At 40.4% G+C, this 27,448-nt stretch overlaps 1 protein-coding gene across 3 annotated transcripts in view; it reads left to right on the top strand.

The window, feature by feature from the left end:
- Nucleotides 1–27,448, top strand: part of LOC126263669 (peroxisomal multifunctional enzyme type 2) — a 533,675-nt gene that overhangs the window by 382,894 nt on the left and 123,333 nt on the right. Inside the window, exon 1 of one of the 3 annotated variants that reach the window (XM_049960779.1) lies at nt 19,671–19,752. The exons of 1 other annotated variant lie outside the window; for it this stretch is intronic. Coding sequence is in view for 1 of the 2 variants with exons in the window: in XM_049960778.1 (XP_049816735.1) it covers nt 19,972–19,992 (21 nt within the window). In the remaining variant the exon portion in view is untranslated. Of the gene's footprint in view, nt 1–19,670; nt 19,753–19,956; nt 19,993–27,448 lie in introns of those variants that run through there. One more of the 3 variants, XM_049960778.1, reaches the window with a different exon arrangement.

Genomic DNA, 27,448 nt, shown 5'->3' on the forward strand with positions numbered 1-27,448 from the left:
CAGGAGAGGTGCAGATCGCCTTTATATGAGGCTACAACAGTCGGAAAAATCGGCGGAAGCAGAACATTGTCTAAACAGTCCGCCCGCTTCGCTGAGTGGTCAGTGCGTCTGACTGCCATACAGTGGGTCCGGGTTCGATTTCCGGCCGGGTCTGAGGTTCTCTGCGGTCGGGGACTAAGTGTTGTGTTGTCCTCATCATCATCAACATGCAAGTCGCCCAATATGGCGTCACTTTGTAAACTCCCTTTTCTAATCGGTCTACTGGATTGCGATATAACTGACTGTGAACGCATATGGCTAATGAAATTTTACAGTGAAGGAAAATAACACCGGTTTGTTGGAGGAAAATGTACAACAGATTCTTCTTAAGGAAGAACCTATTCTAAAATTAAGCTAAATACTGATGATAATTTTGGGTTGGGTGGGATATAGTGCAATCGCTCACGAACCCCACAGGCGGGAAAGGGGTACCACGAAATATTTACTACAAAATTACTGATAACACAAAGGAAACACCGATTAGCTCAAAAAGGCATAATTGCCCACTAGGGCAATAAAGCTCCAGAATCTTAAGAAAGATAATGGCAAAGAAATTTAATTATCACTGGCGTGGTAAAGGAAGGTTGTCACGCTTTTTCACAGTACAACAGTTCACGAGAAAATAAATGAATCAGAAAGCACTGAGTTTGCGATTACTTATTCTGAAATATATTTTGAAAGTAAAATCAAATGGAGGTACTGGTTAAATAAATGACTGGCTTAACTTAAACTTTGTTCTGCAAAAATGACTTTCAGTAACCTCAGTGTAACATAATGCAGAATTTAGAAAAAGGCAACCAATTTACTTTTGATTATTGAAAGACTGAATTGAATTTACTTTAAGCAAATGAGCAACTGATTTTACTTTCAAAACAACAATAATAAAATACATATCAAACCAGCAGACGTCACTCGCTAAGCTAGATACAGAATAAATAAAATGGAGCACTCTTAATGTGTGCTGTATCTTTAGTTATTAGTTTTACCAGTAAAATTTTAAGTTACTTTAAGTTTATGAAGTTAATACTAAAATTTGCCGGCTGCTGTGGCCGAGCGGTTCTAGGCGCTTTAGTCCGGAACCGCGCTGCTGCTACAGTCGCACGTTCGAATCCTGCCTCGGGCATGTATGTCTGTGTTGTCCTTAGGTTAGTTAGGTTTAAGTAGTTCTAAGTCTAGGGGACTTATTACCTCAGGTGGTAAGTCCCATAGTGCTTACAGCCATTTGAACCATTCGAATACTAAAATTTGTAAATTGGTTTAGCCTCTGTTATGCAATACAAGAATGAACAGTTACTGCGGCAGAAAATTTTGACTGAAACAAGTCATTAGCAAACACACAAAACTGGCAGTTAGCAGTTAATGAAATTTCATATTTTTAGGACACTCGGTGATTGCGTGGAAAGGAAAACGAATTCTGTCTGGTAAAAATGTCTGAGGACAATGACAACACAGGTGCCTTACACGTTTTAACTATTGCAAGTTATTATTCAAGTTAATCATACTTTGTGAAACAAATGTAACTGGGTGAAGCCTCTGCATTCCTATATCTGTCAGTTAACAGTCTCACGATGTTGTAGCTGTGCGGACGACCAAGAATGTAGCCGACGACAATACTGAGCTGCCGTTGTTGATGCTGTTGTTTGAGAACCCCGAGTCATCTCCAGAGCCACGGATAATTACCGGACAGGAAATAATTAAAATTGCAGCTCCCTCCGCCTGTCCATTCCTGGCGTGCTCTCAATACTAGCGCGTTAATGAATCAGGCGCGTCTACATTGGCGCGAGCATAGCTGCACACCGTGTGGGCGGGAGCGCCCAACAAACACTTCCGCCCTCTTTCGTCACTCAAGCTGCTCTGCTTGCTTCCTGCTCGCATCGCGACAGAGAGTCTTCATACCCAAAGATAAACAACGGAACAACTACTGACATTTCGTCTTTGCTAACGATACATTTAAATAAAGTTCCCTTGGCTATTTCGCAGCAATTTACAATATTTTCACAATAATTACATTCAATTATACACAGTCAGAAATAAATACACTATTACGTCGGTTACTTATTAAATATAGTTTCTGTAATACAGCTTACAGCTTCAGAATCGGAAGTACAGTACAAGTTATCAATGGACATTAAACGACGAAAATTTTGTACGAGGCAGAAGATATTTTATTTGCATTTTCGGTGTTCTGGCCTGAAAAGACTTGCAACTCGTCAGCTGAACTTCCCCAGATGGGGACGCCAGACCAATAATGCCATACGATCATCATTGTCTAAACGAGGGACATAGGATGAAATTTGCGGAAACTGTGATAGTTACCAGTGCTTCTGGTGTTTGAAAAAAATGGTTATAAAGAGACGATTGAAATTAGGTTCCAGTCAATGTGATTAATAGAGACAACGATTTTCCTCTTAGCAGTACTGAACTATTCAACGTCAAAACAGAACGTTCTTGGGTGCCACCAGTCTGGGTGTTTGAAAATAATCTCTGAGTGCCATATATCGTCGCCGCCAGTGACCTACTAAGGGCGGATCCACCAGGACAGTCTTGGAGAGCAGCAATTGTGATTGGCGGCACCCACGGTGTGTACGGTACGGAGGCCTGCAGCCTCGGCATCAGTTTTCAGTGGACTCAGCAGCATCAGAGTTCTCCTGAACATGGGGGACAGATGGATCGCCGAAATATCGGAAATAACGCTGCCTTCTCAGTTAACGGAGATTTTGTGCACCTTGCACGTTGTGTTCCATTATCTGCATCCCCATCTTTGTATTCTTAATATGATGTACTCTGTCTATTTGACATATCTTGGACTATCATGTCGAGATAGTGGTGTGTCCGTTAGATCCCTTTTATATTTTATATTAGGGTTTTATTATTTTTGTTTTTTGACAATTTGACAATACTTTTTTTTGTTTCTTGAGAGTTGAATTATTACATGTTTTGTTTTTATTGTTTGATCCGTACCAGGCGTATCTTATTTACTGCCATTCGTACAACATGCTTTTAGTGCTCTTAGTAGCAGGTGTCTTGTTAGGTTTGATTTCTTCACTTGTCCCTCCCGCCCTATGACATACATGTGGACAGAGGTCACTCATTGTTGTCTGCACGCCAGTCTGTTGACCAGTCTTGCTGGGCGTGCACGACTTGCAGCGGGCTGAGCACTTGAATGGTGAGCTTCCCAAACTGGTATTCTAAGGCATTTATGGCCCCATTATATTTTCTTAAGCCTACTCCATATGCATGGCTGTTCCCAGTTGTTTCATTGCTTACAGTAGCCTGTAGGTAAGTGTTTATTTGTTTATTCATTGCTGTCTTTTCCATTAGGCTCCATTTGCCCAGTGTGGTACTGGTTGACTCAAAGAATCTTTTTATGCCTCACCTTGTGAAGGTATAGTCATTAGCGACAGGTAATTTTTTTCCTTTTTTATGTAATTTCTTTTGATTTCCTATTTTCATACTGTATTTTAGATGGTGTAGCATAGTTGTGTTTGGCAATAATGCTAAAACGTAACTCCAGTTTATTTCCTTTTCTCTAATGGATAAATATATTTCTGATTAATATTAGAATGTTTATAGACTTTAAATTATTTTGTTTATTTTATCTGCATTTGAAATATTAACTGTTATGTGAAGGACTGCTATGTAAATCGAAGGCATGAAAGCATAGAGAGCGATATCGAAAGTAAATATGGAGCAGCATTATAAGCGAGAGAGAGAGAGAGGCGCGTTTGCTAATTTGAGTTGCAAATACTTGCCGAGACTGTGAATCGTGGAACTTAACGACTGACGATTCGAATTACCATCACAGCGCATAATGAAAGTTTAAGTGATCATTATGAACAGAAAGATCGTACGGTTTGAGTATTATTAAATGGACTGTGCGTCAACGGGTGCTGACAATGCTTTCGAGAGTAGACGTTATACACTCCTGGAAATGGAAAAAAGAACACATTGACACCGGTGTGTCAGACCCACCATACTTGCTCCGGACACTGCGAGAGGGCTGTACAAGCAATGATCACACGCACGGCACAGCGGACACACCAGGAACCGCGGTGTTGGCCGTCGAATGGCGCTAGCTGCGCAGCATTTGTTCACCGCCGCCGTCAGTGTCAGCCAGTTTGCCGTGGCATACGGAGCTCCATCGCAGTCTTTAACACTGGTAGCATGCCGCGACAGCGTGGACGTGAACCGTATGTGCAGTTGACGGACTTTGAGCGAGGGCCTATAGTGGGCATGCGGGAGGCCGGGTGGACGTACCGCCGAATTGCTCAACACGTGGGGCGTGAGGTCTCCACAGTACATCGATGTTGTCGCCAGTGGTCGGCGGAAGGTGCACGTGCCCGTCGACCTGGGACCGGACCGCAGCGACGCACGGATGCACGCCAAGACCGTAGGATCCTACGCAGTGCCGTAGGGGACCGCACCACCACTTCCCAGCAAATTATGGACACTGTTGCTCCTGGGGTATCGGCGAGGACCATTCGCAACCGTCTCCATGAAGCTGGGCTACGGTCCCGCACACCGTTAGGCCGTCTTCCGCTCACGCCCCAACATCGTGCAGCCCGCCTCCAGTGGTGTCTCGACAGGCGTGAATGGAGGGACGAATGGAGACGTATCGTCTTCAGCGATGACAGTCGCTTCTGCCTTGGTGCCAATGATGGTCGTATGCGTGTTTGGCGCCGTGCAGGTGAGCGCCACAATCAGGACTGCATACGACCGAGGCACACAGGGCCAACACCCGGCATCATGGTGTGGGGAGCGATCTCCTACACTGGCCGTACACCACTGGTGATCGTCGAGGGGACACTGAATAGTGCACGGTACATCCAAACCGTCATCGAACCCATCGTTCTACCATTCCTAGACCGGCAAGGGAACTTGCTGTTCCAACAGGACAATGCACGTCCGCATGTATCCCGTGCCACCCAACGTGCTCTAGAAGGTGTAAGTCAACTACCCTGGCCAGCAAGATCTCCGGATCTGTCCCCCATTGAGCATGTTTGGGACTGGATGAAGCGTCGTCTCACGCGGTCTGCACGTCCAGCACGAACGCTGGTCCAACTGAGGCGCCAGGTGGAAATGGCATGGCAAGCCGTTCCACAGGACTACATCCAGCATCTCTACGATCGTCTCCATGGGAGAATAGCAGCCTGCATTGCTGCGAAAGGTGGATATACACTGTACTAGTGCCGACATTGTGCATGCTCTTTTGCCTGTGTCTATGTGCCTGTGGTTCTGTCAGTGTGATCATGTGATGTATCTGACCCCAGGAATGTGTCAATAAAGTTTCCCCTTCCTGGGACAATGAATTCACGGTGTTCTTATTTCAATTTCCAGGAGTGTAGTTATTGCTGCCGCGTGAGTGAAACTGTTTTCACATTTAATCGCATCGCGAGAGCCAAGGTTCCGTGAAACTCTGTATTGTATTTGTCTTCTTAATGAACAGCCATGTATATGAAGCCATAACCGTCGCGGTGAACATAATTACAATTGTGGATCAGGTGCAAGAACGGTTTTACTGACTGTGATTTGCGACATGCAAATGTGACGAATTGTTATACCGAGCTCGGAAAGTATCTATAACTATGTATAAAGTACTGAAACGAGAACTATAGCTCTGGTCAGGTGTACTGGCGGGTGGCTGTAACTGCGCTGTCGCCAGACCGTGACTTACAAGTACTTTAGTCACTTGCACCTCTGTTACTCGTTGTATTAGTTCCTCCTTCGGTTAAAATCAATATAATTACGTTTTTGCAATGAAAAATTGATTTGGGCTATGTCAGTCGTATCATTATAGAAGCAATGTTCGCTAATCAGCCAGAACACCATAACCAAATACCTAATAGTCAGTATAACCACGTGTGACGGATGACAGCGGCGACGCGTCGTCGCATGGAAGCAACGAGTCCTTCATAGGTCGCTAGAGGGAGTTGGCACCACATCTGAACACACAAATCACCTAATTCCGGAAAATTTCTTTGGAGGTGGGCGATGAGCTCTAACGCCATGTTCAATCACATCCCACATGTGTTCGATCGGGTTCAAATCTGCCGAGTTGGGGGGCCAACACATTAATAAGAACTCGCTACTGTGTCCCTCGAATCACTCCATTACACTTCTGGCCTTGTGACGGGGCAAAAAACTGTTGCATTGAGTACCGTAGAGGCCGAGTATATGGCGCTATCTTACACAACACATGAAGCATTGTGGCTAAGAACATTAATATGTGAAATAGAACCCAACTTAATCCTGGAACCTATAACGATCTTCTGTGACAATAAAGGAGCCATTATCCTAGCTAAAATTATGTCACTAGTGCTAGGGCAAAACATATTAATATAAGGCACCAATTTTTTCAGGACTACGTAGAGCGACAGAACATTGCCGTGGGGCACTTGCTCACAGAAGACATGGTGGCTGCCCTTCTGACAAAACCCTCGGACAAAGAGAAGTTTGAAAAGAATGTGGGGCTATTTGGTTTATCTTATGAAGGCAAACCACAAAATATATGTTCAAAGGAGAGGAATTGTGTGAACAATATATTTCGCGTGAGATGCCGGCAAAGTGCATCATGTGAAATGTAATAGAACTCTCTGGTGCTACTATATGCTCTGATTTTTATGTGTGTATTATGATATTCCTTGGTTGTTGTGTTCGGTGTAGTATCTTCTGGTAAACAGCCTTCATACGATGATCGGTGTAGTATACCTGAATTGCAAATATAGTTACTAACACTAAATGTCTTTCCCTCACTATTACTAATTCAAATGTGTCGACTCTAATAAAACAGCTCAGAGTCGAGATTTAACAGAAAACAAATATTTTGCTTGAGAACAAAATATTGTGCAGCTGTAAAATACGGGAAATTATGTACTTATAGCAAAAGTTAAAAAGAAACAAGTTTTCCACGCCAATTAATCGAACAGCACTTTGCTATTGCACATCAAATGTAACATGCACCAAGTAGTTCATAAAGTCATTACAGTCTCGTAGTTCAGGAGTATTTCAATGAAAGTATCCTCTATGTGTACTAAAGGATGACTTAACATCTCTGTTCTGATGAAGAAAAAAATCAACAGACTTTTGATGAGTTTGTCAGAGTCCGCTTAATTTGGGCCAACCCCTAAACTTCGTTGTATATCAACGCAAATAAACGTGTTTTTTTGAGAATTTTCGAAAGGTACTGTACTATTGTCCTTTGCATAATCTACGAGAAATGTATAGTAAAACGGCGTTTCCGATTTAGTTACTGTATTAGATATTCTAATTAACATCTAGTTTCTCCTTAAGAAAGAAAAGTGCTATATATTATCTTCATTTATCGTAAATTAACTCTGTTTTACAGTTTACAAACAACAATGACTAGCGTCAACACATTTTAGGAAACTAGTAATTTTTACCACAGGTGCCTTAATAAAAATCTCGTTCAGTGTATCTGTTCCAATTCTTATAGGGAAGTAGCAACTTTTTAGCTCAACATATTAAAAGGTAATCAGCTAGTTTAATTTAAAGTTATTTGTTCACTACCATATAATACGTTATGCCAGCCAAAATGCAGTGCCACTGTGAATGCTGTTCTCGAACACAGGATGAGTTGGTTGATATTCATAAGCAACTGGAAATGGCCCTGCTGTCCACGCTTCACCTCCATGTAATACTGTTCTTCATGCATACAGATACACAAATTTCTTCCTTAATTTTGTATAAATAAATCATATTCCTCGTTTTATTCTCTTAAAGTAAGCTTGCTTTGGCTGTATTCATTAACTCCTGATATGTTCCTTCATCACAGCATCTGGGGTAATTTTACTTTCAGAATAGCAGAGTTATCTTTTTTAGTGTGATATCAAGGACCTTCTTTTTTTAGTACTATTATATCCTTACAATCGTTATCTCAGCTCTTCATAGTTTTCATCTTTGTTCTGTTCACCCTCACCCCAAATTGTGTGGCAAGTAATGTGAGAATTGTTTTCAAAAATTCTTTTTCGTCTTCCACACTTTGGACTGAACAAGCCCTACAGTGCAAGTATTAGCACTAATAATATCCCCATTCCAAATTTGTTTAAATTCTCAATTTTTCTTCTTCTATAATAAATTCATTGTGGATATAAGATAAGAAGGAAAATGAGAAAAAAGATATGTACTGTGTGCTTGGCAAGTGTTCTGCGCTGCAATTTTATTTCTTCTCATTTTACTCATCTTCTATGTACACCATGAAATGAAATCAGAATACATTTTTAACGTAACATTTAAAACGCTGTTGTAACAACAACTATGTTGCACAAGTCTTTATTTTTCAGCTAACTGCCTAACTACTAACAAAAATTACCTACATAGTAAAGCAAGTGGTTACTAACTGAAGTCTTGGCCTTTTCTTGAGTTTCAACTGCAGCTTACATCCTAAGGAATAAGAGCTCATGTGTTAATAACAAAATTTTTATTATTGGTCTCAGAATTTCATTCCTTTTTAAATAATAGAAAACTAGTTTCATGTAATAAACAATGAGAAACGAATGAAGTCTTGTATATCTGTTTAAAGTTGTTAAATATCATAATTGGACTGTTCTTACAACCCACTAACTTAGTAGCTGGTGTTGTCCCAGTATGTATCATTCAAATCTTCTTTTAGCCCAATACCTCCTTTCTCCCCTCTCTCTGTCCATCTCCTCATCCTCCTGTCTGTGTCTGGCTCCTCATTCCTCCTGTCTGTCTGCCTGTCTCCTGCTCCCCCTTCTCTCTCCACCTTATCATCCCCATCCCAATAAAAAATTGCTGGTTCATACCACCACAGGCTTTCTTTATGGATAAAAATGTAGTAAGTGATAAGACATTTTCGCTTTCATCCTTATTTGTGATGGTTGTCAGCGAGAAAAGGTTTTGTTAAGGACTGAAATTATATGTAAAGTTCGTTATCAGTTACTAAGTGCTCCCATTTTGCATTACTGGATGAATATAGTTCGGCTATTTGCGGGTCGTGAGCTACGCTACTTTTTCAGCCCCACCTCTATCGCTTTGATAGATAGGCTTTTCTTATCCCCACAGCTATTCTTTCCAGGCAGTAACTGATATGTGTACCATGTTTGATTGGAATCGGTCCAGTGGTTTAGGAGGAGGTATGGAACATATGTACATACATACATTCATTTTAACAATATGTATGGATTTGGCAAAGTAGAAAAACTAGCGTTTTTCGTTGGGTGGATTTAAGAGCTGAATACTTCGTTAATATTTTTCACTGATCTATTATAACACTACACCTGTTTTACATTCTCCCACTTTCACTTTGTGACCCCATAAAGGACACATGTTCTCTCAGGCTGTTGGCTTTGTTACTCCAGCATGGCAGAGTCCCCTACCTACGTTGGTTCTTTGTCTGCTATACCAATAATAATTTTGTGTGGCTCAATGACTTTGTGCAAGTCTTTCAATTACACATCATGCGTCTCACTAAGCTATCCCAGTTATCAAACTGGGGAAAGGAGACCTACAGTTTAACATGGAGTCCAAATCACATGTCATTCCCTTCGAATCTCCACATCACTTAAGGATCCCTGGTTCGACCAGGGTTCCACACCACGACGTTCCAGTTCACAGACACACACTTTTGTTCACCATGTTTCGCCAGGAACAGCCATGAGAACCAAACAACTCATAACTCCTCATTCTCTCCAATACTTACCACCCCACCACATCCAGCTCGAAATCTGTTTACGTCCTGACCTTACATTTTGTTGAAATTCTATGTCTACGTCCATACTTTGCAAAGCACTGTGAAATGCGTGAAAGAGGATACTTGCCATTACACCAGTTATTAGGCTTTTTCCATATCAATTCACGCATGGAGCGCGGGAAGAATGAGCGCAATAATGTTTCTGTGAGCACTGTGTTTAGCCTAATCTTGTCTTCACGATCCCTATGGGTGAAATACGTACCTGGTTGTAGAGTACTCCTAGATTCATCGCTTGAAAGCGGTTCTTGAAACTAAGCAGGCTTTCGCGAAATAGTGTTTGGCAGTTCAGTTCTTTCAGCAGTTCCGTGACTCTCACCCATGGGTCAAACAAATGTGTAAGCATTCATGCTTACGTTCAATATTCCGTGTTAGTCCTATTTAGTATAGGTCCCACACACTTATGCAATATACTATGATGGCTCACATGTGTGTTTTGTAAGCAACCTGCTGTGTAGACCAATAGAATTTTCCTATTACTCTATCAGTGAACTGTAGTCTGTCATCTGCTTTGCCTATGACTGAATCTATATGATGATTCTGTCACATACCACAGATGGCAGTTCGCAGTTGGCAGTTGTGGCGGCTGGTTGCATGCTCTAAGCGCCCTAACATCAGCAGCAGCTACATGGAATGCTGCATATGTTTTTGGATACATTACAGTGCTTTAACATTATTTCCCAATAATTTCTGTTTAATATTTTTGTTAAAAATATATACATGTTATTTAAGCTTTCATTCGTTTGGTGTCTTCTGCAATCTAAAACTTACGTTCAGTGAATATCTGTGTGGTGTTTACATTCTCATGTTGATGCCCACCTGCTGGCCAGAGGTTAGCTGCACAACTCATCAGAAGATACGTTTTTAGTAGTTATTACTTCATAACAGTTTAAATGTGTGCTAAAGATATTTTTAGTTCACTGCTAAAGTAGCACCATGTGTGATAAATGAGGATGTTGCTTTAATTTAGTTAGTACCAGAGAAATATGTCAGGACTGTGGGTTGGTGCATCATTGGGGAGACAGTAGCAAGCAGGCGAGGCGATCCCAAGGAGTTGTAATTTTTGTAATGGAGACAAGTGATTCGTGGAACAGGGAAGAAAGGTTTGTGACCAGCAGGTAGAAATAGAAATGGCGTATTTTGAGTGAGATACGTTGAAGGGAGAAAGAGACATGGGAAACAGGGAAAATGTAATCAGGAGTAACAGTAGGGAGAAAACCTTAGAAATCACATTTCAAATTCCGACTTGCAATCAGTTTGGCTTGTTTCCTGAAACAATGGAGGAACCGCAAATACTTTTTGACCAAAATAAGGTTCAGTTGACTCGCTGCAAAAACTTTAACGTTAGATCGGTAAAAAGTCAAGTACAAGGAAAAGAATCCTGCTGCTAAGTGGCAGCCACTGGAGGGGCGTAGTCGAAATTCTAGAATAAAATCTAGGTATTAATACCAGATCACAAATGTGATAAAATCTAGTGCCAAGTTTAGCCAGGTGACAGAGAATTTGGGGGCTTTGTGCAGAGATTTTCACAAATAAAATCAAATACGTTTAATGAGAGGAGTAGGAAACGGCCAGGATAACAACTTAGAATACAATACTAAAGGTGACCTGAATGAAATAGAAGCAGCAACAGTTCACACTTGTGTGAGGTCTGGAAGGTTTTGCAGCGCCTTGCATAGCCCTGGGTTAATACAGCTGCCAGCAATGTAAACAGAGAGCTGAGTGAAATGCTTTTTACTGAAACAAAGTCTTGTATCGTGATGTACCTGTTGAAGCAATTGGTAGATGGGGATACGCAAATCATGGACTGAGTCTAAATAGGAGGGGGAAGGGCAAGTTAGCTCAGCATTTTGTAGAAAGTGTAAGAGGATCCAAAAGTACACAAGGCCAAATCCCTTTTATTACTGGAGTCAGAGGGGTGCATTTTTTTAGGTTAGAGTTAGGTTATAGAGAGGCAGTCTCAGAAGAAATTACAACAGAACCATAATGTACAAGTTTCAAGAAATGTAAAATAAATTTGTTTCATCAGAACATTAGAGGGTTGAAAAACAATGATTGCATATATACAGGTAGATGTAAAGAACTCTGCTGCCAAGAGTTGCTGCTGCCTCATCCTCACCATCGCTGATGAGAAGACTTTGGTGCCTTACATCACCAAGCCCCTCTAGGCTTCATTCATGGGCCTTGGTGAACTGATCTGTCACTATCGTTCTGAAAGAGTGCAGCAATTGTTGCAACTGTGCTCTCAGCTGTGGGCAGATTCCAGCACTGTGGGCTGGTATTTCACGTAGGGGCCCCAATATAATTTTCCACAGCTATAGCTGCCTTGTGCAAAGCTGCTGGTTGCCATTTTTGGTCGCACTCTACGACATCAGTACCAAACACAGTATGTAATAGCTCATTCCTAAAAGCAACATACTATGCGCAAAACATTCTAACATCAGTTATGGCATAATATTCAAGGGTTAAGTTCAAAATGTGGAAAATTTGTTCAGACTGCAAAAACGAGCCATCAGAATAATGAGCAAGAGTCCCAAAAGGACCCACTGCATTGACCTATTCAAAAATGGGGTATCTGAAGTTCCAAGTGAATACACATTCCAAACTGTAGTTTTCATACCAAAACAATGAGCAATACACAGCAAACAGTTCCATACATTATCATCAAACAAGATATAGTGATAACTTGTACCTGGTTAGAGTGAATAGGGCAAAGACCAAGGAATCAAGGTATATCACAAAATGACAAACGAGATCAAAAACATAAAGGAAATCCATAAATCTAAAATGTATCTTAAATAACATTTATGAAAGCATAGTTTTTGCTCCATTAAAGAGTTCATGTGACATAAAATTATTAGAAATAAATAAGCAAGTTGACCAATTACAAAGTAGACAAAGAGGATGGAATATGCTTGTAAGCAACACAATATATCGTAGTTTGTAACTTATTCCATGCAATACGAAACCAAGGTGTATTGTCAGAGAAGTTTTTTGATCCATTTCTTTTGTATGAAGCAGGCTTTTCTACCTTATGAAATTCAGTCATATATTGTGTATACATATGTTTGTGTTATGAATTTTCTTATGAATACCCTGTTTTTCCATTATCTTATGTACCCCTATTTTAAATGACGCACATACGAGGGATGTTCAATAAAGAATGATCATAATCTTTTTATGGTCATAATTTCTCCCGCTAAAATTTAATCTTATAATATTCTGTTAGCTTAATGTGCAACAAACATGCCATAGTACTGTCATTGTTGGGTCTCCTGGTTCCTGCCTGTGAAGGGCAGGCAAGGTCAGACATGTTCAGTATTGCCTATCGCTGCAATGGAGGTAACACACGAGGAACAATATGCGGCTTCGAAATTCTGCTTTTGTCTCAACAAATCTTCAGCTGAGGCCTATACAATGTTACAGGAGGCCTATGGAGAGACTGTTCTTCCATACAGCACAGCTCGAAGGTGGTTTAACATGTTTAAACAGGAGAGACAATCAATTTCAAAGGAAGGTGGACCCAGTGCTCCAGTTACTGTTCTTATGGAAGAAAACATTAACACTGCTGCTGTCATTGAGAGAGAGGATCGACGAATTACCTTAAGATCACTTTTTGCAATACTGAACGTTTCATTGGGTGCCACCCACGCGTTGGTGACAGAAAAATTACACATGAGACGTGTTTGTGCACAGTGGATTCCATGAATGATTCCTGAACAAAAGGACATTCGCGTGCAGGTCTGCATGGAGTTAAAGTTGATGTTAGAGGAAGATTCAGAGTTTGTTTCAAATGTAATCACTGCTGATGAAACTTGGCTACATCATTTTGATCCTGAGAGCAAACAACAAAGCTCAGTGTGAAAATTTCCTTCATCACCAATCCCCAAAAAAGCAAAAATGGTTGCTTCTGCTGGGAAAGATATGGTCATCTCATTCTTTGATATTCATGGAATGGCTTATTAGCATGTTGTACCTGCGCACACATAAGTAAAGATGGCGGCCACTGACTGACGTGCGTTTCTTCGGCTCGCGAGTTTTTCCGCTCATTGAAGGTGTTACAGAGCAGTGCGGCAGTCCACAGCGTGTGCGTCCGACTAAACAAGTGTTACTTGCAGTGGTGTATTGTTCTCCGTTGATTAACACAAGTAATAAGTGAGTGAAAAATGGGAAGAGCACGAGTAAGCGGCAGCAGGCGAGGCTACAGGGGCGCAGGCAGCGCGGACGTCCGGTCTCCGGCGGCAGGTGAGGCCCCGCTTCCCGACGTCGGGGAGCTCGTCCGGTCCCAGGTGAGTGCGGCGCTGCACAGTAAAGACACACTAGGCGTAATCGTGCAATCCATCACGGACTCTGTGACGGCCGCAGTCGCGGACAAACTGCAAGAGTCTGTCGGGCGCAACAGCGCTGAAATCCAGTCTCTTAGAAAGTCCCTGGCCGCACAAGAGACAAAAGCCGCCAACCTAGAAGCTAAACTGTCTGCGGCCACCGATGAAATTGAGCAGTATCAGTGAAGGAACAACTTGCGCTTGTTCGGGGTAGCCGAAAACGATCGTGAAAACACCGACGACCTGGTCATTAGCCTTGTGTGTGAGAAACTTGGCGTGCGGGTCGACGTGGCCGATATTGACGGAAGCCACCGTGTTGGGCGCGGGACACCAAGTGCCATGAAACCCAGGCCCATAATAATTAAATTTGTGTCCTACCGTAAAAGAGCTGAAGTGTTTGCTCAGAAAAGAAATTCGCCAAGAGTGGGGTTACCCTGAGGGAAGGTCTGACGTGCGAAAGACTAAAAGTATTGAACGCTGCGATCACACAGTTCGGCCTTCAAAATGTATGGACCCAGGATGGCAGGATCGTAGTCAAGATGGAAGGAGGAAGGAAAACGGTGACGAACATGTTCGAACTTAAAGACTGAGCGAAATCTCGTGAGACACAAAGTCTCATATTGTACTCTGTCTAATATAAGTTAATTTTGCTTCGTTATTTCTCTAAGTACCATAAGTACTCTGTTTAAAATAAGTCAATTGTTTCACATAAATATTGCTTCTTTATTTCCCTATCATAAGTGCTCATGTACATTCATATTGTCAGTCAAACGGGAATTAACATTCTCCATTAACAGGAATTTCCTTAAATCCACCTTTCTATGTCTATTATTTTCATCCTCATCACTACCACTACTACTATTATTATCTTTTTCGTAACCACTACTGCCACTTTCCATCTTTCTTTTCGCTCCTTTCTCCGATACTTCCAGCCTGTTTTTCACCTTTAGCCCACAGACACTTGAGTCAGCCACGACCTTGGGCACACCTGCAAATCTGTCTTCCCCCATGAATTCCAGCTTTTGTTCCTCTTCCGGCCAGCAGGTAAACGGAGCGCGCTCGGTCCTACAGGCGGCCACAATGGGACGGACCGGTTCTGGTGGCAGGCTCTTTGTGGCCCACGCGAACGCGCAGTCGCTAACGGCTCACTTCGACGAGTTCTATGACCTGTTCTGCCGGTCGCTGTTCCACATTATCCTCATCTCTAAAACTTGGTTGAAACCAAACATTTTTCCCGACGCTATCCGAATCACTGGTTATTCTCTCCTAAGGGCAGGGATGGTGTGGGTGCCTATGTTCGCTCTGATCTGAAACCTATTAGACTATGAACATCGGATGCAAACGGCGAAGGAGAAGCAGAGTTCTTGTTTTTCGAAATAAATACATCAAATCAGAAACTGCTAATTGGAGTAATCTATAAACCTCCAAACGTCGGTGCTATGTCCTCCTTTCAGTCTGCCCTGTCCTCACTCATGCCACAGCATGAACACATAATCGTTATGGGTGACACAATCATCGACTTACAGTTAAAATCTCCCTCTGCAGAAAAACTAAGGAGATTGTTCCAGTCCACTGATATGAGTATAACACCTCTGGATCCAACCCATCACACGCCACACAGCCATACACTCATAGATATAATAGCAACAAAGCGACCAGATAAAATAATTCGGGCCAATCAGACATCCGCTCCGGGACTCTTAAATTACTTAATGCATACTACCAAAGAAAACTCTCACCTTGTAACCTACAGAAACCTAAAAAAATGTTAACCATGACGCTCTTCAAAAGGATAGCTCAGAGATCCCTTGGCATGATATAAGCAATGAACCGACTTTAGACAGAAAAAATCGGGAATTATGTCGCAAAATTATTGCACTGTATGACAAACATGCTCCTCAATGCACTGTCAAGGTAATGAGAGCTCCTGCTCCTTGGCTCACCATTGAATTACGCCAGTTAATGAATAAACGTGATGCTGCACATAGGGCCTTCAAGAGTAACCCAACTCCCGAGACGTATGAAGCTTACAGGAAACTCTGAAACAGAACCAAGCAAAGCGTGAGGAATGCCAAAATCAGACATGCCCGCTCTGTCGTATGCAGCATATCGAAACCTGCTACACTGTGGAAAAAGCTGTGCAGTTTCGGTATAGGGAGCGAAGATCTGACTCTGTTTATCAAGCGTCTGCAGAAGAATTAAACGATTTCTTCTCAACAGCTGTAAACTGTCACGCAGCGACAAATTACCAGCCCCAAGATATCAGTCTCTCGAGAGACAAGTTTTTCCTAAAACATGTCACTACAGGCACAGTACACAAGGCAATATGAGAATCTCTTCTGAGGCAGTAGGAAATGATGGAATGAGCATTGGCATAATTAAGAACATTGTAGACACTATTATTCCAGTTATCACAGACATCTTCAACCTGTCTCTTGTCAGTAGTATATATCCTACTGAGTGGAAGCAAAGTTTAATTCAACCTATACCCAAGACTGATGACCCAAAGTCGCCAGGTGACTACAGGCCGATCAGCATACTGCCTGCAATATCTAAAGCCCTAGAATACATCGTCTATGAACAGCTGACAGACTACCTCAAAACTCATAACACCCATGATAAATATTAGTCAGGCTTCTGAAAGCACCATAGTACAGCAACTGCATTAATCAAAGTAACTGGTGACATTAAACTACTATGGACAGACGTGAAGCTACCATCCCAACACTGCTTGACTTTAGCAAGGCCTTTGATACAGTTGACTTTGATATATTACTAATTAAAATGAAACAGCTGAATTTCTCAAACAGCACAATACACTGGTTCGACAGATACCTCAAATACAGAACTCAACAAGTCATTTGTGGGTTGGAGATGTCATCATGGAAAAACGTGCACTCTGGAGTTCCTCAAGGCTCCATCCTTGGTCCATTACTCTTCTCACTGTACATTAATGATATTTCTTCAGTGATTCACTCCTGCAACTACCATCTATATGCCGACGACATCCAACTGTACATAAGCGCAAGCCCCAAGAACATTGCTGACACAGTAGCGAGTATGAACGCAGATCTCGCAGGTCTTTGCTCTGTTTCTCGATGGGCACAGAACCTAGGTCTGAAACTAAACCCCAAGAAATCTCAGGCCATTCGTATATCTCATCCAAAGTTAATCAGGCGGTACTTTCGCGAAACAGTCCCTCAAATACTCCTCAATGGTACCCAACTACCATGCCAAAAAACAGTGAAAGACCTTGGATTAATCTTGGATGAACACCTATACTGGGAAGAACAAACAGTCACAGCTTGCTGGAAATCGCTCTCCTCCCTACATGCAATCCAAAAATTTAGAAAAATATTTACAACCCATGTTAAACATAAATTAGTCCAAACACTAGTCTTGCCTAATCTTTACTACTGTGATGTAGTTCTATTTGGCACCAATTGTGAAAATTCGAGATGCCTCGAGCTAGTGATGAATGCTTGCGTTAGATACGTGTGCAATATACGGTTGTATGACCATATCAGTCCTTCATACTCCCAGCTAGGTTGGATACGCCCACATAAGGTACGCGATCTCCACGATGTGCTTACTTCATCGATTTCTTAGTCACTGGTGCCCCTAATACTAATCTTCTCGCACTAAACACCTATCATCATTCCACAACCACAATACCAGATTGGATACGTCTAGCATCTTGGCTGTACTTTTACATAACACAAAATCTTTCTCCGTGTCATTCTCCATCTCAGCCATACGACTATGGAACCCGCTCCCCTGTGATCTGCGTCTTATCCAGAACCACTCAACATTCAAGAGGGAACTGAAAACTTACATACTAGGGACGGTATAGCCACCATTATTGTGTCCCCTCCCATGTCTTTCTTTCTCCTCTCCATCATAGATTCGAATTTTACCATTCTATTTCTCTTCCTCTAACCTAGCTACTTCTTCTATATCTCTTTCACCCCATTTTATCGTCTTATGTCTCTGCTCGATGTGAATAACTCACAAGCTACAAGAACACAACGAGAAAATTCCCAACTAGCAATAGGACTGACATTCATAAAAGAAAAATATGTTTACTTTCATATACATAGTCATTACCATTATTATTGTTATTATTATTAATTGTTATAATTATTTGTTTTATTGTTATAATTATCCTTGTATTACTGCTATAATCTCTATTTTTTTCTTTAACATTAATACTGTATAACATGTGGTATGTCCATAACGTTCTGTACAAACTGAAATTCGTTCAATCTGAGTATGCCTGGTTAGGTGTAAGAGAGGACCTGCAGGCCCTAACCTTTCCAGGTAAAATAAATGCCTAAATAAATAAAATAAATAACTGGACAATACTACAGGGATGTCCTGAAAACGTTTGCAAGTCCTTATCAGGCGCAAAAGACTACATTTCCGTGAAGCAGGCTGGATGCTGCACCACGATAATGCGCGGCCGGATATTGCCAATTTTGTTGCTGAATATCTTGTAAAAATCAACGTGACGTGCATCCCTCACTTTCCCTATAGTCGGGATTCAGCCCCATGTAAATTTTTCCTATTCCCTAACCTGAAGAAACGCCTTAATGGTAGACATTATCAATCATCAGAAGCAGTGATGAAGGCTGTGGAGGTGATTTTGAAGGACCTCTCAAAAAATGGTTACCAGCATGTATCTGAAGACTGGCAGAAACGCTGGGACTAGTGCATCGCATTCATGGGAGACTACTTTGAGAAGGATCATCGAAATTATGAGGATGAGTAAACGTATGTTGTAAAAAAAAAAAAAAAATAATAATAATGATCATTCCTTATTCAACAGCCCTCGTATATGTGTACAATGCGACATCCCTACAAAGAAATTTGTCTACTGTTAAATGAATGAATAAATAAACACGAGATCCCCGGGAAACTGGGGAGAACAGATACAGGCAACCGACCAGCTTTGGCTGTGTTTGCGGTGCTACGGGGTCAGCGATCGCCCCTGACGTGGCAGCTACTGTATGAGCTGCTCCACTGCTGCGCTGACAGAAAGATGCGTCCCATGTCTGCAAATTTTTGCTAGCTCACCTGGCTTCTGTCGATCCCCGGAAGACGATGCTGTACCTGTTGTCAAAAAATGCAAATACTGGCGGTAACATTTCCTTAGCGCTTTCTGGCGTTCGAAAGATCCACGCTACCGCATTCTACTATCCTGGCTTCTGCAGAGGCCAAGAGCCAGGCCCCACATACTAGATCCACAGTTAGTTACTATGAAATACGTTTTTATGACTTTTGAAAAAAAACATTGGGAAGTAACATGAAGTCATTCAAAAAAAATCATTTTTGTTTTAATAGGATTGACCTGTTTCATATCAGCTGAGCAGTCACGTTGTGAACTGACCCACACGACGAATAAAGAATGCATCAGGTAACAAAATATGAGTTTTCGTGATTCTTTTGAAACATGCTAAATAAAAGAAATAACAGTGTCGTATAGTAACTAAATTCAGTGTATACTGCTTGAAATATCTCTACCATTAAACTGTTTATTTTGGAAGTCGATGTTGATAGCGACTCGTTATCAGCCTCAGAGATAATTCTGATAACCAGTAAAAAGCAAAGTGCGCGGAAGAACAAGGTCGTGCGTATTGCCGCAGGGAGATAGGGATAGAAGTAAGTTTCGACAATTGTTCATATCATGCGCAAATGTTAAAGATACATGAGAATATAACGTATTTTTTATTAATTAGGTTACCTAAAAGTCGCAGAGAAACGGCCCGTTAAACTTAGTACCGATTCGATGGAAATTTGACAGATGAGAATGATTTGGCAAATTTTGAAATTACTATTATTCATCAGTTTTTCAATCTTTCCATTGTCGGATACAGTGCAATGGAAGAAATGCAGTACACAGTAGGTTAAAGTTTCATTTATTACTCCTTTCACTGGTTCTGAAAGCTTTCCCGAAAAATCGAAATCTTTGCTTCATTACTTGTAAACATATCAGTGCACTGAAAACCTAAAGCTGAGGTGCCTGCACTGTATTATGAATTTTAAGAGACCAACCCATCCTTAAAGCACGTACTTATTCAAGCATCTACGCAGCAAATCAACTTCTCCGAGTGATTACATCGAGTTAATAAAGTTTGCTGCATTCTTGTTTACTACCACTATGTTACAACTCACAACAAATGTTGTGGTGTCTGACAATATAATACTGTGATCCATATTAAGAAAGAACAATTGCAACTCTTATCTTCTCGATTTGTTAACCAAAGATTTATTATTTTGGAAATATAAACAGACCTATTAGACTTCCTGCATTTACTATTTATAATCAAAATACATATATAAACCTCGGTCTGTAAGAAATTAACATATATAAACAATAGCTTCTGGAAACAGTGATGTCAATTACTTATGTGATTTAAGATATTCACCATAAATATTATGATGTAGAATGAGTCATGTGCATACAAGCAGAGCAAACTTACCGAACTTGTGTGCACCAATATGCTAGCCATTTAGAGAAGTGAAATTGACGACTTACTTCTGTTGGATGACTTCTTTATGTTATAAGAATCAGCTGCACTCTCTCCATAAATAGATTTATGTTGTCTGTCATACATTTTATTTCTGTGGATAGGTTAAAAAATTTAGAAGTTGTGTAATTTACTCCTTTCTGAGACATATTTAGCCTATTTGAGAGTAGTGTGCATAATTTCTTATTTTAATATTAATTTTTAAATTTACGTAAACCAAAATGTTGATAGCAAATTACATCAGAATAAATGTATATGAGGCTGTTATTAGTATTTCAAACTTACGTTGCAAAATTTTTATACTTGAAATCCACACAGATACCATTTTGTATCATGGAATGTTTACATTTACCTATGGGCAAGTGAAAAGTTACTTTAAACTAGTGCACTGCAGAACATTAGTTGTATGAATATGATGTTAATTTCCTGATTTATACAAAGCTGACACACAGCAGAAATTTTATGGCTCTGACAGATTAAAACTGTGAGACTGCGTGAGGAGGAGCACTGGCATGCACATCGGAGTTGCATTCAGACATGTTATTGTTGTTGTGGTGGTCTTCAGTCCTGAGACTGGTTTGATGCACCTCTCCTTGCTACTCTATTACTCTATCCTGTGCAAGCTTCTTCATCTCCCAGTACCTACTGCAGCCTACATCCTTCTGAATCAGCTTAGTGTATTCATCTCTTTGTCTCCCTCTACGATTTTTACCCTCCACGCTGCCCTCCAATACTAAATTGGTGATCCCTTGATGTCTCAGAACATGTCCTACCAACCGATCCCTTCTTCTAGTCAAGTTGTGCCACAAGCTCCTCTTCTCCCCAATTCTATTCAATACCTCCTCATTAGTTATGTGATCTACCCATCTAATATTCAGCATTCTTCTGTAGCACAATATTTCGAAAGCTCCTATTCTCTTCTTGTCTAAACTATTTATCATCCACGTTTCACTTCCATACATGGCTACACTCCATACAAATACTTTAAGAAACGACTTCCTGACACTTAAATCTATACCTGATGCTAACAAATTTTTCTTCTTCAGAAACACTTTCCTTGCCATTGCCAGTCTACATTTTATATCCTCTCTACTTCGACCATCATCAGTTATGTTGCTCCCTAAATAGCAAAACTCCTTTACTACTGTAAGTGTCTCATTTCCTAATCTAATTCCCTCAGCATCACCCGACTTAATTCGACTACATTCCATTATCCTCATTTTGCTTTTGTTGATGTTCATCTTATACCCTCCTTTCAAGACACTGTCCATTCCGTTCAACTGCTCTTGCAAGTCCCTTGCTGCCTCTGAGAGAATTACGATGTTATCGGCGAACCTCAAAGTTTTTATTTCTTCTTCATGGATTTTAATACCTACTCCGAATTTTTCTTTTGTTTCCTTCACTGCTCAATATACAGATTGAATAGCATCGGGGAGAGGCTACAACCCTGTCTCACTCCCTTCCCAACAACTGCTTCCCTTTCATACCCCTCGACTCTTATAACTGCCATTTGCTTTCTGTACAAATTGTAAATAGCCTTTCGCTCCCTGTATTTTACCCCTGCCATCTTTAGAATTTGAAAGAGAGTATTCCAGTCAACATTGTCGAAAGCTTTCTCTAAGTCTACAAATGATAGAAACGTAGGTTTGCCTTTCCTTAATCTATTTTCTAAGATAAGTCGTCGGGTCAGTATTGCCTCACGTGTTCCAACATTTCTACGGAATCCACACTGATCTTCCCCGAGGTCAGCTTCTACCAGTTTTTCCATTCGTCTGTAAAGAATTCGCATTAGTATTTTGCATGTGTGACTTATTAAACTGATAGTTCGGTAATTTTCACATTTATCAACACCTGCTTTCTTTGGGATTGGAATTATTATATTCTTCTTGAAGTCTGAGGGTATTTTGCCTGTCTCATACATTTTGCTCAGCAGACGGTAGAGTTTTGTCAGGACTGGCTCTCCCAAGGCTGTCAGTAGTTCTAATGGGATGTTGTCTACTCCGGGGGCCTAGTTTCGACTCAGGTCTTTGAGTGCTCTGTCAAACTCTTCACGCAGTATCATATCTCCTATTTCATCTTCATCTACATCCTCTTCCATTTCCATAATATTGTCCTCAAGTACATCACCCTTGTATAGACCCTCTATATACTCCTTCCACCTTTCTGATTTCCCTTCTTTGCTTAGAACTGGATTTCCATCTGAGCTCTTGTTATTCATACAAGTGGTTCTCTTTCCTCCAAAGGTCTCTTTAATTTTCCTGTAGGCAGTATCTGTCTTACCTCTAGTGAGATAAGCCTCTACATCCTTACATTTGTCCACTAGCCATCCCTGCTTAGCCATTTTGCACTTCCTGTCGATGTCATTTTTGAGACGTTTGTATTCCTTTTTGCCTGCTTCATTTTTATATTTTCTCCTTTCATCAATTCAATTCAATATTTCTTCTTTTACCCATGGGTTTCTACTAGCCCTCGTCTTTTTATCTATTTGATCCTCTGCTGCTTTCACTATTTCATCCCTCAAAGCTACCCATTCTTCTTCTACTGTATTTATTTCCCCCATTCTTGTGAATTGTTCCCTTATGGTCTCCCTGAAACTCTGTACAACCTCTGGTACTTTCAGTTTATCCAGATCCCATCTCCTTAAATTCCCACCTTTTTGCAGAGTCTTCAGTTTTAATCTACAGTTCATAACCAATAAATTGTGGTCAGAGTCCACATCTGCCCCTGGAAATGTCGGACAATTTAAAACCTGGTTCCTAAATCTCTGTCTTACCATTATATAATGTATCTGATACCTTTTAGTATGTCCAGGGTTCTTCCATGTATACAACCTCCTTTCATGATTCTTGAACCAAGTGTTAGCTATGATTAAGTTATGCTCTGCACAAAATTCTACCAGGCGGCTTCCTCTTTCATTTCTTAGCCCCAATCCATGTTCACCTACTATGTTTCCTTCTCTCCCTTTTCCTACACTCGAATTCCAGTCACCCATGACTATTAAATATTCGTCTCCCTTCACTACCTGAATAATTTCTTTTATCTCATCATACATTTCATCAATTTCTTCATCATCTGCAGAGCTAGTAGGCATATAAACTTGTACTACTGTAGTAGGCGTGGCCTTCGTATCTATCTTGGCCACAATAATGCGTTCACTATGCTGTTTGTAGTAGCTTACCCGTACTCCTATTTTTTTACTCATTATTAAACCTACTCCTGCATTACCCCTATTTGATTTTGTATTTATAACCCTGTATTCACCTGACCAAAAGTCTTGTTCCTACTGCCACCGAACTTCACTAATTCCCACTATATCTAACTTTAACCTATCCATTTCCCTTTTTAAAATTTCTAACCTACCTGCCCGATTAAGGGATCTGACATTCCACACTCTGATCCGTAGAACACCAGTTTTCTTTCTTCTGATAACGATGTCCTCTTGAGTAGTCCCCGCCCGGAGATCCGAATGGGGGACTATTTTACCTCCGGAATATTTTACCCAAGAGGACACCATCATCATTTAATCATACAGTAAAGCTGCATGCCCTCAGGAAAAATTATGGCTGTAGTTTCCCCTTGCTTTCAGCCGTTCGCAGTACCAGAACAGCAAGGCCATTTTGGTTTGTGTTACAAGGCCAGATCAGTCAATCATCCAGACTGTTGCCCCTGCAACTACTGAAAAGGCTGCTGCCCCTCTTCAGGAACCACACGTTTGTCTGGCCTCTCAACAGATACCCCTCCATTGTGGTTGCACCTACGGTACGGCCATCTGTATCGCTGAGGCACACAAGCCTCCCCACCAACGGCAAGGTCCATGGTTCATGGGGGACATACTAACATAATAAATACAGGATCTACTAGCTTGTTTAGAAACAGTTTACACCATGAACAATGGGAGGAAGCGTACCAAACAGTTACAGTGAGAAATTCAATTCATTCCTGGACTTATTTCTCAAACATTTTGAAACCTGCTTTCCCCAACGACAGATTAAAATGAAATCAATCTGTTGTGGAAGGAAAGAGTGGATAACAGCTGGCATCAACATATCATGTGCTAAAAAGAGAGACCTGTATATAGAATAAAGGGCGAGTACAAACCTAGCAATGAAACTACATTACAAACAATACTATACAATTCTGACATGTGCAGTCAGGAACCAAACAAATGCATTATGCAGAAAAAATCAGCAAGTCAAATAATAAAACAAAAACCGTACGGAACGTCATAAAAAGTGAGATAAATAGGAACATAAAATCTGAACAAGCACGGATTCCACAGTCCTGTGGTAGTGGTTCAAACAAGAATAATCAAAAAGTTGCAACCTCTGATTTTAATAATCTTTTCTCACTGTAATTGAAAGAATAGGGAACCATAGTAAAGAGTCTCCCACAGAAGCCATAGAGCTACTAAATCACACCAAATACACCACAACATTTCAGAAGTACAACTGTAAGAAACTGAAAAAAATATTAAATTACTTAAAAGCTCTGGATCATGTGGATATGATGGAATATCAAATAGGATTCTAAAATCATGTGCAGACTTAATCAGTCCATATTATGGTATTTATATAATGTCAATGAAAACTGGGACATTTCCAGACAGACTGAAACAGGCAATAGTGATGCCCATCCACAAAAGTGGGGCAAGAAATGTACCATCCAGTTATTGGCCCATTTCTCTGCTACCAGTTTTCTCACATGTGTTTGAGAGAGTAGTTTATGGTAGTATTTATGATCGTATGACACAAATGGCTTACTGACATCTATACAGTTTGGCTTTTTTAAGGGATTCTCCACAGAGAGAGGTATATTTAGCCCAACAGATGAAACTCGAGGTGAATTAAATCTCAGAAGGTATTGAATGGGGATCTTTTATGACCTTACTAAAGCTTTCAACTGCATAGATCATAACACACTGCTACAAAGCTTCCACACTATGGCATTAAAGACAAATCTTTGATGTAGCTGCAGTCTTATCTACACAATATGAAACAAAGAGTTATCTTAATGGAGGCAGGTTTAACAGTAAGCTCAGACTGGGGAAATGTAAAATACAGAGTCCTCGGGCTCTATCCATAGGCCACTGATTTTCTTGATCTACGTTAATGATTTGCCAGTTACAATTAATGACAGAGCAAAAGTAGTCATAAGTAGTCATGTTTGTGGATGATACGAGTATTCTGATCAAGCGTCCCAACTCCACAATGCAAGACATAGCCCTGTCAGTCACTAACCAAGTACACAAATGGTTTGGAACAAATAGCCTAATCCTAAACTTTTCAAAAAGTAACATTATACAATTTCAGACATTACATAAAAAAACTCCCAAGTTCCTGAAATGGAGATCATCAACCAAAAAATTTATGGGACCACAGATACAAAATTCCTAGGCATCCAGATAGACAGCCAGCTTAGATGGACAAAGCCACTTGATCAGGTAGTAAAAAACTTAGTACAACGTGTTTTGCCCTGAGAGCTATTTCTCACTTTTGTTAACAGAGAAATATTGCTTTTGTCACGTTTTGCATATTTCCATTCTGTACTCTCCTATGGTATTATCTCCTGGGGAAATGCTACAGGGGTTGAAAGAGTCTTCAAACTACTAAAATGAGCAGTGAGCTTGACGGGTGGGGTCTCTAACAGAACATCTGGCAGAGGTATCTTTAAGACTATCAGGATATTTACTGTTACAAATCAATGTATATACTCACTGATGATGTTTGTAGCCAGCAACAAGGAATTATTCCAGAAAATCTGTGACATTCACAAGTATAACACAAGACAGGGGAAACATTTCCACCAAGGCTCTGCAACTCTGACAACAGTCCATAGGGGAGTAACTGACTCAGGAATAAAAGTATATGACAAGCTTCCTGTCAGTACAAGAAAGGAAACTGATAACATGCAAATATTCAAAATGATGTCAAAAACATTCCTCAGAGAACAAACTTATTATAAAATGAATGAATTCCTAGAGTGATAAGGCATCCTTTTGAGTAAAAAAAAGAGGAAAGAAAATCTTTCCTTAAATCATGAAGACAAAATTGGGTGCTTTTAATGTAAATTATAGTGATAAAATGTAAATTTATTTATATCATACGTTACAGTATGTATTACTATTTATTGCACACTATTAGGTATTCTCTTGAACTTACTTATGCAATGAAGATAAAATTTTTGTAATTTAATTTAAATCATAATGACAAAATGTAAATTTCATTATTTAATTGTGGCACTGGGATAAAAATGTGTACTTTCATACATTCTGCTATTTTAAGCATTCACTTGAACTTATACCAGTAAATTGCAGGTTGTAATATTGTCATCAATCAATCGTTCATACAAAATTAAGTATTTGTATGATATATAAAATGCTTGCATAATTTTGTATTACTTCACTTGACTTGTGCTATATTACCAATACACCCTTTGAACAATATGTAATCAACAGGACCAAATAAAAAATCAAATCGGTCAAATTAAATCGAGGACGGTAGTTCAAATTCCAATCTGGCAATCCAGTTTTAGGTATTCTGTGGTTTTCCTAAATTGTTTCAAACAAGTGCTCAGGTGGTTGCTTTGAATTGAAAATGCATGATCGATTTCCTTTTCCAGTATGAGCTTGTACTCTACCTCTAATGATCTAATTGTTGATGGGATATTAAACCATATCTCCATATCTTCCTTCCATAAAACTGTGTACCAGATCTAGACGCTGTGTTAATATTGATGTGGTATAGTGATTGGAGCACTTAATTCACACCCAGGTTGACGAGTCAGGATAAGTCCTTCGAACAGCACATGGCTGATTTCCTATACCATTT

This window comes from Schistocerca nitens, chromosome 6 (assembly GCF_023898315.1).
Source record: "Schistocerca nitens isolate TAMUIC-IGC-003100 chromosome 6, iqSchNite1.1, whole genome shotgun sequence".
Classification (NCBI taxonomy): domain Eukaryota; kingdom Metazoa; phylum Arthropoda; class Insecta; order Orthoptera; family Acrididae; genus Schistocerca; species Schistocerca nitens.